This window comes from Macaca thibetana, chromosome 1 (assembly GCF_024542745.1).
Source record: "Macaca thibetana thibetana isolate TM-01 chromosome 1, ASM2454274v1, whole genome shotgun sequence".
Classification (NCBI taxonomy): Eukaryota; Metazoa; Chordata; class Mammalia; order Primates; family Cercopithecidae; genus Macaca; species Macaca thibetana.
In genome coordinates this window covers 122,528,924-122,540,800 of record NC_065578.1, presented here as the reverse complement: position 1 = coordinate 122,540,800, position 11,877 = coordinate 122,528,924, and the positions used below count along the sequence as shown (strand labels likewise).

The 11,877-nt window shown below is 48.2% G+C and overlaps 1 protein-coding gene across 4 annotated transcripts in view; it reads right to left on the bottom strand.

Moving 5' to 3' along the window:
* Positions 1-2,878: 2,878 nt before the first annotated feature.
* The window catches only part of PLEKHO1 (pleckstrin homology domain containing O1), a 53,035-nt gene continuing 44,036 nt past the window's right edge, over positions 2,879-11,877 (bottom strand). For 2 of the 4 annotated variants that reach the window (XM_050750353.1, XM_050750355.1), the window contains 4 exons: positions 9,308-9,376; positions 7,703-7,809; positions 7,447-7,568; positions 2,879-3,109 (listed from right to left, as the gene is read on the bottom strand). In XM_050750353.1, the coding sequence (XP_050606310.1) occupies positions 3,019-3,109; positions 7,447-7,568; positions 7,703-7,809; positions 9,308-9,376 (389 nt within the window). In that variant the 3' untranslated portion in view covers positions 2,879-3,018. Of the gene's footprint in view, positions 3,110-7,446; positions 7,569-7,702; positions 7,810-9,307; positions 9,377-10,710; positions 10,764-11,877 lie in introns of those variants that run through there. The other 2 variants (XM_050750352.1, XM_050750354.1) reach the window with 2 other exon arrangements.

Here is an 11,877-nt window from a genome sequence, read left to right as displayed (position 1 = left end):
GAGATCTGTGTGTCTGGCCTGGGGATAAGGTTGGAGATATGCATGAGTCAGAGGAAGGGGGCTCGTTTTTTTTTTTCTTTTTCTTTTTTGAGACAAGGTCTCACTCTGTCGCACAGGCTGGAGTGCAGTGGGACAATCTCGATTCACTGCATCCTCGACCTCCCCAGCTCAAGTGATCCTCCCACCTCAGCCTCCCAAGTAGCTGGGACAATAGGTGTGCGCCACCATGACTGGCTATTTATTTGTATTTTTAGTAGAGATGGGGTTTTGTCATGTTGCCCAGGGGTGGGGCAAGTTCCTGGGATCAAGCTATCTGCTCACCTCAGCCTCCCAAAGTGCTGGGATTACAGGCATGAGCCACTGTGTTTGGCAGAGAAGGGCTTTATTTGCCAGAGAAAATATTTGGATTTTTAAGAGTGACATGAAGTTAGGGTGGTTTTAAGTAGGCAAGTGAGATGAACTGCTTTAAGAAGACACTCCAGGCTGGGCGTAGTGGCTCACACCTGTAATCCCAGCACTTTGGGAGGTGAAGGTGGGCGGATCACATGAGGTCGGGAGTTCGAGACCAGCCTGACCAACATGGAGAAACCTCGTCTCTACTAAAAAAAAAATACAAAATTAGCTGGGCGTGGTGGCACATATACCTGTAATCCTAGCTACTTGGGAGGCTGAGGCAGGACAATCGCTTGAACCTGGGAGGCGGAGGTAGCAGTGAGCCATTGCACTCCAGCCTGGGCAACAAGAGCAAAACTCTGTCACACACACAAAACAAAAACAAAAACACCCACACACATACAAGAAGACACTCCAGCTGCTGAACGGGAATGAGGGGAGGCAGGGAGACCTCACCAGGAGACTATGTAGGGAAGGAGCTGGCTGAGGAGAGATGGAGAAATGGTCATCTTCCAGCTATGCTTTAAGGTAGAACCAAAAAGCCTTGCTGATGGACTCCAGATGTTGGGGATGGGGTAGGCAAGAGGAAGAAAGGTTTGTCAGCTGCCTCCTCTGGGAAGCAGATGCTGAATGAGGAGTGTAAGAGGCCTAAAAGGGAGTGCCTGTGAGAGGGGACAGGAAGCAGGGTTCAGCAAGGAGAGCCTCAGACTGAAATGCAGATAGAATCTTGGGCAACATATTGGGGAACTCCAGAGCAAATGTGTTTCATTAGAGGGGTTCGCATAGGGCAGAAATGTCCAGGCCCTAAGAGCCCCTCTACTCTGTTCAGTCACTGGCCAGGGCCTGATGAGAGGAGTGTGCCTTGGTTGGAAAACTGAGACAGATCCCTCAGCACTAACAGCTGGGGCTGACAGCTAACTGTCCTCCTTGCAGTTGTCCAGCAAGTTCTTTCTTGAAGACAAATCCAGGTGAGGCACCTTCATGGCTACCACAGTCTTCCTTTTGTACCATGTGGATCTACATTTCCACATACGTCGAGGGGTAGCTCTTCCGGGGTTTCAGTGGGCTCTTTTCTTGAAGGGACTTAGATAAGGGAGGTCAGTGGGGTAACCACAGGCTGTTGCTGCAGTTGGTCTTGCAATAGGTAACATCATTTCCCTCCTCCATTATCCATTCTAAATTCCACTCTCCCTCTCTGCTAGAGATGACACCACTGTCATTTCTGCTGGTCTTTTTTTTTTTTTTTTTTTTTTTTTTTTTTTGAGACAGAGTCTCGCTCTGTCGCCCAGGCTGGAGTGCAGTGGCCGGATCTCAGCTCACTGCAAGCTCCGCCTCCCGGGTTCACGCCATTCTCCTGCCTCAGCCTCCCGAGTAGCTGGGACTACAGGCGCCCGCCACCTCGCCCGGCTAGTTTTTTGTATTTTTTAGTAGAGACGGGGTTTCACCGTGTTAGCCAGGATAGTCTCGATCTCCTGACCTCGTGATCCGCCCGTCTTGGCCTCCCAAAGTGCTGGGATTACAGGCTTGAGCCACCGCGCCCGGCCACCCTCCAGGCATTGTAGTTCCTTCTTTGTGCATGCAAGATGCAGCATTTTGTCTTTTGTTTCATAGGCAATGACCTAGTATGCCCTTGACCACTGGATTCCAAAAAACTTTATGGAAGGGGCAAGTCCTGGAATCTTCAGAGAGTTTATGTCTCATTTTCTAGACTGCATGTGTCTTCCTGAGGCTTTCAGGTGCCAGCCACCTCTTGCTATTCTCCAAAATTAGCCTAATGTCATTGATGAATGGAGCATTGTGATATTCTGTGGGAAGTCCAGATGATCTAGATCTTTTCTAAATGTATCATGACATAGACTGGGAGAGTTAACAACAACCCTAGGGGTGGGGGGAATCTAAATGAATATTGTCATCCAGTCCATGTGAATGTTGTTTCTGATTCTCTTTCCTGATCGAGATAAAGAAGAGTGAATTTGCCAAATCAATGGCCAAATGTCATGTACTTGAAGCCATATTTATATATTCTAGCTATGATACCACACCCAGCATGATCACTCGAGGCTTGAGCTGAGCTGGGAATCGTCTAGGGTTATTTCCAAGGATCCATGTGTTTTCTGCAGGGGCCAGGCTGGTGAATTAAACAGAGGTATGATACAGACCACGATCCTTGCATCCTTGAGGTACTTAAGGGTGGCAATGATCTCTATCTTCCATCTGGCATGAGATATTATTTTGTATTTGCTATCTTGGCTGGGTGAAGGGGAGAGGGACACAATTTCAGAGGCTTCCACTGACCTTCCCCACCATGATAGCTCTTATAGCATAAAGCAGGGGCCCCACATGGGGGCTTCCCCAACTGCTGAATATACCAATCCCAGTTATACATTCAGGGACTGGGGCAATGACCACCAGGTGTGGCCAGAGCCCTGGTGGACCCACTCGAAGCTGGACATCAGCCAGAATCCCCATTTTACCTGACCTATAGCCCATCATTGTAACAGGGGCCATTATGACATTTCGGGTCTTTGAATATCAGTGCCATTCAGGCCCTGTGTCTAGTAGTCTTCAACATGTCTGGATATTCCTCCTCTCCCAGGTGACGGTCAGCCAGGACTGGTGGAGTTATTACAGTGCACACTTGCTGTGATGTTGCAGGGACCTTCCTCTTGGGGACTCTGCCGCATTTTCCATTTCAGGTCTGAAAAATGTTGCAGGTCTAGGAAATGAGAAGGAATCATTACTTTTTTTCAGTGTTCTTAAAACATATATTTTATTTTAAATTGTGATAAAAACATAACATTTTAAACTGGGTGTGGTGGTGCATGTTTGTAGTCCTAGCTACTTGGGAGGCTGAGGTGGGAGGATCACTTGAACCCAGGAGGTCAAGGTTGCGGTGAGCAGAGACAGTGCCACTGCACTCCAGCCTGGGCAACAGAGTGAGACCCCGTCCCCAAAAAAGAAGAAAACCACACACAAAACAACATTGATCACCTTACCAATTTGTAAGTGTACAGTTCCACAGTTTTAAGTATATTCACAGTGTTGTGCAGCTGAGCTCTAGAGCTGCTCATCTTGCAACACTGACACCCCATACCCATTAAACAACAACTCCAAATTTCTCCCTGCCCCTGGCTTCTGGCAACCACCATCCTACTTTATGTTCCTATGAATCCGACTGCTTTAGATGTCTCACATAAATAAAATCATACAGTATTTTTGTCTTTTTGTGACTGGTGTGTTTCAGTTAGCATAATACCCTCAAGGCTCATGTTGTAGTATGTGACAGGACTTCCTTCCTTTTTAAGGCTGAATAATGTACATTTCCCATTTTATTTATTCTTTCATCCATCAATGGACACTTGAGTTGCTTCCACCTGTTGGCTGTTGTGAATAATGCTGCTGTGAATATGGGTGTGCAAATATCTCAAGACCCTGCTTTCAATACTTTTGAAGTGGGATTGCTGGATCATATGGTAATTCCATTTTTAAGTTTTTGGGAACACTCAGACTGTTTTCCACAGCAGCTCACCATTTTACATTTCCACCAATACTGCACAAGGCTTCCAATTTCTCTACTTCAAGACTTTTTACGGGGGCAACTGTGCTCAGCCTATTCTTGCATTTGTTTGATTTGCCCTTGTTGGCTGTTAATTTTATCCCTAGGGATATCATGTTCTAGTAATCAACTTAATTTCCCCTTGACTGACTGACTGACTTATTTATTTATTTATTGAGACAAAGTCTCACTCTGTCACAAGGATGGAGTGCAATGGCACCAGCCTAGGAGGCTCACTGCAGCCTCCAACCCCTGGGCTCAAGAGATCCTCCCACCTCAGCCTCCTACGTAGCTGGAACTACAGGCACATGCAACTATGCCTGGCTAATTAAAAAAAAATTTTTTTTTTTTTTTTTAGAGACAGGTCTTACTATGTTGCCCAGGTTGGTCATGAATCCCTGGCCTTAGGTGATCCTCCCACCTTGCACTGGGATTACAGGCATGAACTGCACCTGGTCTTGACCGGCTCTTTGACTTTGCTGGTCATTAAGAGAATTGTGACCTCCTGGCTTCTATTGTTGCCACCTGGCCTTTATTGCTTGGCACTGGGGAGGGGATTGGTTATTTCCATTGCTATCAATAATCTCAGCTTTGTTATGACCTCTCCTATCTTCATCCCTGGCCTACGGAGGGGAGGCCCCACTGTCTGTACATCTCCCATTTTGTTTATTGATGCTGGTACCACCCTCACCAATGCCGCAGTAAAGGATGTGTGTCTTCCATGGAACATAATCCCATGGTGAGTCTTTAGACCTCAAATAATACATTCCAACACATCTACTTTCCTAAACTTTCAAATTTCTTCCTCCACTGCTGATGTGGAGGAAGCATTGAAATTCAAGCATTTCAATTGTGCTGCATGGGTTATTACTTTTTCAAGGCTTTTAGGAGCACACTAATATTCATATATCTGAACTATTTTGTGGGGTCCTTGCTGGAGTGTAAATCCTGTATCCCAAGAAAGTGCCCCCAAATTAATAAACTTTCTTATCCAGGTTTCTATTCTGATATTCTCAAAACTCTAGGTCCGGCTGGGCACAGTGGCTCACGCCTGGAATCCTAACACTTTGGGAGGATGAGGCAGGTGGATCACTTGAGGTCAGGAGTTCGAGACCAGCCTGGCCAACATGGTGAAACCCCGTCTCTACTAAAAATACAAAAATTAGCCGGGCGTGGTGACAGGTGCCTGTAATCCCAGCTACTCGGGAGGCTGGGGCAGGAGAATCACTTGAACCCGGGAGGCGGAGGTTGCAGTGAGCCAAGATTGTGCCACTGCACTCCAGCCTGGGTGACAGAGCGAGGGAGACTGTCAAAAAAAAAAAAAAAAACAAAAAAACAGGTGGGGAGTGGTGGCTCACACCTGTAATCCCAGCACTTTGGGAGGCTGAGGTGGTCTGATCACGAGGTCAGGAAATTGACACCATACTGGCTAACATGGTGAAACCCCATCTCCTCTAAAAATACAAAAAATTAGCTGGGCGTGGTGGAGTGTTGCCTGTAATCCCAGCTACTGGGGAGGCTGAGGCAGGAGAATCACTTAAATCCAGGAGGCAGAGGTTGCAGTGAGCAGAGATAGTGCCACTGCACTCCAGCCTGGGGGACAGAGCAAGACTCCATATCAAAAAACAAACAAAAAACAAACAAAAAAACAAAAAACAAACAAAAAACATTCTAGGTCCATAGGCACCTCCCCTGCTCCTGCTCCTACATGCTGGGTTTAGTTCCTTTCTTCCTTGTAAGGCCCAGCACGTTCTTGGCTCTGAATTACGTTGTGACTTATGCTCAGTTATTCTGGCAGCCAGAAGAGGAGTTGGGGCCGATCTGGAGGGACACTCCTGTTATGTTTCAGGGAGAGATCTCTGTGTTGCCTTTCCTGGGCAGCAGGTGGTGCTGGCTCTTAACAGAGAGGGGTGGGTCCTCTTAGCAGGGTATGTGGGGTCAGAGGATTCTGGGAACCAAAATTTTCAGGGATCTCCACCATCCAACGTACCAGATGTCCCCATTCTGTGTGTTGGAATCCTAGCCCAAGTTTTTTCAGCCAGGGCCTTGATCTTGACAGGGCGGATCTACCTTGGCTAAGGGTTCTAGCTACCTGCCTCAGCCTCAGTGGGGTGTTAGTTTTTGAAGCTCCTGGTTGCTATCAATTTCTGAGTTCTATCTTTTACTGTTCTTCCATTGCAGGCGATCCCTTTGCTACCAAAGAAGCCCCTGGCCCTCACACTTAGTTTCAGTTGTTTGCTAACGGCCTTTCCTTCTCTCTGTACGATACCAGTGCAGCTGAGTAACAGCCAATTCCTTTGTCATTGTGTGCTTTGTTCTCCTGTGCATTTTTGGTGTGTTTTAATTTTAATGTTAAAAATGGACACACTGTAATTGCACATCCTTATGGGGTACAATTTACCTCTGTACTTTTCAAAGGCCTGAATCGTTTCACTGGCCAGGTGGTCCCTGCCATTAGCTCATTCTCATAAATTACCACCGGTGAAAGTTTTTCTTGCTGGAGACTGTTCTGGGCTCTATTATCTTTCCATCAAATTCTGCTTGCAAACTGAAAAGTTCCTTTTTCAGTTCCTGTTTCCTGCAATACCTTATCAATCACAGCTAAGAAAAGCCTGTTGCTACTTCTAACATTCTGCCTGGAAGTCTCTTTAGCTACCTCCAACAAATTTATTAGGTATATTTTCTAGCTCCCAAGACACCACAGGTGACAGTTTTGTGAATGATTCTACCACCATATAACACGGGTGGTCTTTCTCCCGTCTCTGAGAGCAGTTTTCTCCCTGTTCATCCAGACTCTGGAACAGTATCCTTGCTGCCCTTCTAGGCTGTCTGCTGCTGGGTCCTAAGATCAATGCCACTTGTTTCAGGTTTTAGTGAGGGCAGCATCCCACTTCCAAGAAACAATCTTTGTTCTAGTATCTATTGCTGAGTAACAAATCACCCCAAAACCTAGTGACTTAAGACAGCAATGGTTTGTTAGTTTCCCACAGTTCTGGGGGCTGACTGAGCAGCTAGTCTCTGGTCTTGCTTGTGTGCTGCTCCAGCTGTGTCTGACTGGAGGCTTGGATGCTGGGACATATCCATGTGGTTTCATGGTCTCATAGCAAGGATGCTCGCCCAGGCTTCTTATAAGCACCTGACTTTTAAGAGAGTAAAAGTGTGGAAACTACAAGACCCTTTAAGGCCTAGGCGCTGGAACGTACACAGTACATGTTCTTTGTTCTATTGGGCAAAACAAGTCATCGGCAAACCCAGATTCAAGCAGCAGTTGAAGAGAGAGCAACTCAAAAGGGAGAAACAGCGAACTCATATTGCAAAGGAGCGTGGAGGGGGGCTGGTTCACTGAGGATCATTATTTAGTCATCTATTACATTTATTGTACATTTAAGATACATGTTAGATACCCAGGTAAAGATGTCAAGTTGGCACTTAGCTCTAAGTGCTAGAGAGGGAAATTTAGGCTGGAGAAATAAATTTGGGACAACATATCAACATACAGATTGGGTACTTCTTGGAATCGTCTTGCCCTCAGGGTTTCCAGCTGCTGTATAAGTCTGGACTGTGTATGAGGCGCAGTAATGGCGGAGTGCGGCCCTCTGCAGCCAGAGCTGGGTGGAGGCTGGGGGAAGAGGAATATTGTGTTTTTGAGTCCACTTCCCTATTTGTGCACAGAGCATTCCACTAGTGTTCTCCTCCCTGCCTCCCAACCTTGATAGAGCCAAAAACATTAGGGACGGTATTAGGACAACTGACCTGCATGCCAAGGACATAGGACAGGAGACTATGCCATTGGCTTGTTTTGCCACCTGAAGTCAGGAACCTTAGGAGAAAGGGGCTGTTTGCTGTCATGGCTTTAATATCTGGAAGAAGGGAAAGCAAGAACGGCCATGAGACTAGTATTTTTGAAAGAAAGGGGTGATTTCTGAGCCGTCCCAAACCAGCAGGAAGGACAGGGGTGATAACCCCAACTTGCCCATAGCAGGAAGTAAAGAGGAGAAGGGATTCGGCGTCGGAGACCATGACACAGGTCAAGAGTTCTAGTGCTACTTGCTTTTCTATGAGTTCCTTTTCCTCATATTAAGTCCTTATGAAAGCCGCCTTATGTCCATGGTTTCTGTAGCTGCACCAGCATCTACACTTCTGATAGTTCAGGAGGAGCTGGGAATCTGTATTCTCCAATTGCTCCCCAACCTCAATGCACTTAACAAGGGTGCTCTCCATACTTATTAAGCCTCCAAAATCACGTTTTTAAACTGGTCCTGCTAATTTTTGCATTCCCCCCATCCTTGCTTCCAACCCTAGGGTTGGGGTGAGGTTGGGGTGGGCCATGTACAAGACTTTCTGGCTCTATCTCTCATTTCCTGAGCAGAGCTGGGCTGCACTAATTGACCTCGAGGGTCTCAGCTGTGCTAAGTTGGGTGTTTGTTAGATCTCGTTAGGCTTGTAATTAGTGCAAGGAATCTAGGTCAGAGGCAACGGGTTGGAGTGATGGTCTCCTGGGGCATGACTAAAGGTGGGGAATAGCAAACAGGCTCCTCATTCTTTGTGGGGGGGTGAGCCGGGGGAGGAACGGTGGGACTTGTGTCACACACAGAGACAGACACAGGGTCACGTGCAGAAAGGCGGTCAAACTCTGCTGTGTGCGTGTATGTGTATGCATGAGTGTGTGCATGAACGTGTATGATTTTGTGTGTGTGTGTGTGTGTGTGTGTTCGCTCCTGCATTTACTCGGGTTTTTTCCAACCTCTCCATATATGGCGTGGCTCTAGAGCAGGCTGGGGATTGGCTGCTTCTGTTGGGAGACAGGGAGGTAGTAAGAAAGCAGAGAGAAAGGAACCCAGCGTAGGGAAGGGAGTGACGAAGTGGGGGATGGGGGGCAGTCGCCGAGCCTGAGGGTTGCAGAAGGGAGCTGGGACTGCTTGCCTGTGAGGTTTAGATAGGGGAGAGATTCTTAGAGACTCAATTCCTGGGAGAATGAGGCAAATTTACTACTGGCAGAGAGGTTGGGAGAGTGGCTGGCGAAGGAGGCGAGAGCTGTTTCCTCAGGGACAGAGCTCTAGGCTCAGCACCGCATGGTTTGTGAGAAGCAGGGCAGGAGTTACAGAAATTTGCACTTTTCTTTTCTCCCTGGTCAACCTATGCTGTGGAAATAGCAGGAAATCAACTCATCAGCGTTCCAGGCCAACACCCCAGACATTCTTCCTGACAGAGGGAGCCGGGACTGCAGTTCCTTCATCCCTCCTCAGGCCCCTGGCTAACAATCTGATGGGGAAGGACAGGAAAAGTTGAGGAAAATGTCATTGAAATGCGAATTAAGATTTCGTTCTTTACCTGCCTCTACCCCTCACCCCATCTCACCTCTGTGTCCTGGGTTCCCCCCCGTCTCCCCATCCTTGGGCCTCCGGAGGGTGCTTCCCTTTGCTTCATCTGTGTAAGAAGAGAAGGGAGCAGAGCAGTTGGGAGGAGGAAGGGAGGGAGAATAAGTGCACCCTGAAAGCGTCTCAGGGCAGCTGTGTGTTGAGAAAGTTGCCCCACACAGCTACGGAGCCACCCATTTGCCACGCATCACAGTTACTGCGGGCACGAAGGGAAATACCACAGGCAGAGGGGCTGGAATGATGGAGTGAGGGAAGAGAGGTGCTGGGAGGAAGGGAAATAAACCGTAAGCACCTTCCCATCCTCCTGTCACAGTGCCCAGGTTCAACACAAATGCTTCCTCAACAGAACTCATGCCAGCAGCCTACCACAAGGGTGCACCTTAAGCAATTTTTCTAGTGGCAAGCCTGGCTCCATGCTAAGCTCTAAAGTTCTTGAAGACCAGAGATGATGCTTTCATCCCCCCTTCTGGCTCTAGGCTTCAGCACAGTACCTGGTGTGCTCTCTCCTCTGAAGAGAGAGGTCGGGCACAGCCTGTGGCCTGGATCTAGCTAAGTGACAGTGACTGACCCCACACCAGCGGCCTCATTCACACTGTGCTCCTTCCACCTGAGCTAGCGGCCCACTGCCCAGAGTCAAACCAGTAACAGTAGCTGCAGCGGTTACTTTCTGACAGGCATTTTCCATATTGTCCTCACCTATCCAATACCTCTGCAGCTTGCAGATGAAAAAAACTAATATTTGGAAAGCATGTGCCTTGCCCAGGGCCTCATAATGAAGAATTAACAGAGTTAGAATTTGAATCCAGGTGGCCGGGCGCGGTGGCTCAAGCCTGTAATCCCAGCACTTTGGGAGGCCGAGACGGGCGGATCACGAGGTCAGGAGATCGAGACCATCCTGGCTAACCCGGTGAAACCCCGTCTCTACTAAAAAATACAAAAAACTAGCCGGGCGAGGTGGCGGGCGCCTGTAGTCCCAGCTACTCGGGAGGCTGAGGCAGGAGAATGGCGTGAACCCGGGAGGCGGAGCTTGCAGTGAGCTGAGATCCGGCCACAGCACTCCAGCCCGGGCAACAGAGCGAGACTCCGTCTCAAAAAAAAAAAAGAATTTGAATCCAGATTCATCTGGTTTCAAAGCTGGGCTCATTTCACCACCCAATGGCCTGGATGTTCCAGTAACTGTTGGAGAACTGGAAGCTGTTGGTTTTGGAGCCTGAAGCCGGGAGCACGGTGCCCAGCTCTTCTCTTACTGTCGTGAGGTCCCCGATCTTTCTTTTCTGCTTCCCTCACCTGTCACTCTCCTCTCTAGTGTCTCCCTCCATCTTCTGGCTCCCCTGGGAGCCACAGATAATTGACATGTTGGGATACATATGTCATTTGTGCTTTTGTCTTCTTTCCTCATTATGTGGGAGCAACAAGGAAGAAAAAACGGAAAAATGCTGGCAAAATACAAAGATAGAGACTTGTAAAAAGAAAGCATAATTCTAGCTTAGACTTCAATACCTGTGACAGCAGATGGCTCTGCTGACCATGCTTAGGGTCGTGGAGAGTGTAGCTATTTGGAGGACAGGATGTCTGGAAGCCTGGGTCCTCACCTCATACCCCAGGAGACCACAGAGACATGAAGGTGGCACTCTTGCACGCTTTCCCTTACTCAACTGGGATACACATTCCTCAAGGAAGAGGCTAGGTAACTACAGTCTAAAGCTGGGGAAAATCTCCATGACAGAGTGGCAAGGGACTAGAGAGAACAAGAATTCCTCTGCCCTAGGGATGGTTTAATAGCAGTGATAAGGTCCAGAGAAGAGTTGTGAAGGAAAGAGATGATTTCTGGAAAGAAGGGGAGAGAACCCCCCCACCGCCCACACCATTTTGCTTCCATGGGTTGTAGGAGTGACATCAGAGCAGAAGAATGGGGACTGAAGGGTCTGTTTCTCCCACAGGGTTTCCCCCCCTCTTCCTCCTATCCCATCTTCCTAACATCGGGGTAGCTTCATGGCCAGGTCTATATGCAACTTGGCCCCGTTTCCGCCTCCCCCCATCTCTAGTGAAGCCCCGCTGCTCTTGGAGGATCAAGCAGCTAGCAGGGCACACTTCAAAGTGGTTTTTAACCCTCCATTTACTTGATTCATGAGGCTCTGTCCCCTTCTTTCCCAAAATCAAATTATTCCCTTCACAGCCCTTCTCGGGACCTCACCAGTTACTATACCTGATCTCACACACTTCTGAGGAAGAGCGAACAGTGAGTTGTGTGGGACCTACCATAGGCAAGAATGTTGGGAAGCCTGTCAACTTCAGGGTGGCTGGGAGGGTGCTGGCGTGGGCATCCAGATGCTTTTCTAAAGTGGGGGCTTGCTTAGCGATAGAAGAGGTTTGATGAAGGAGAGTGGGGAGGCTACAGGAAACCTTAGCTTGGCCGAAAGAGGAACTTGGACACATGTTTGGTTTTCCCCTTCATCCTACCCAGCTTGCATCACAAATCAGTTTCATTCTTAGTTCAGTTCTTCTGTGGGATCTGTCTCTAGTTCCCCTGTGCTAGGGCCCTGAATCAAA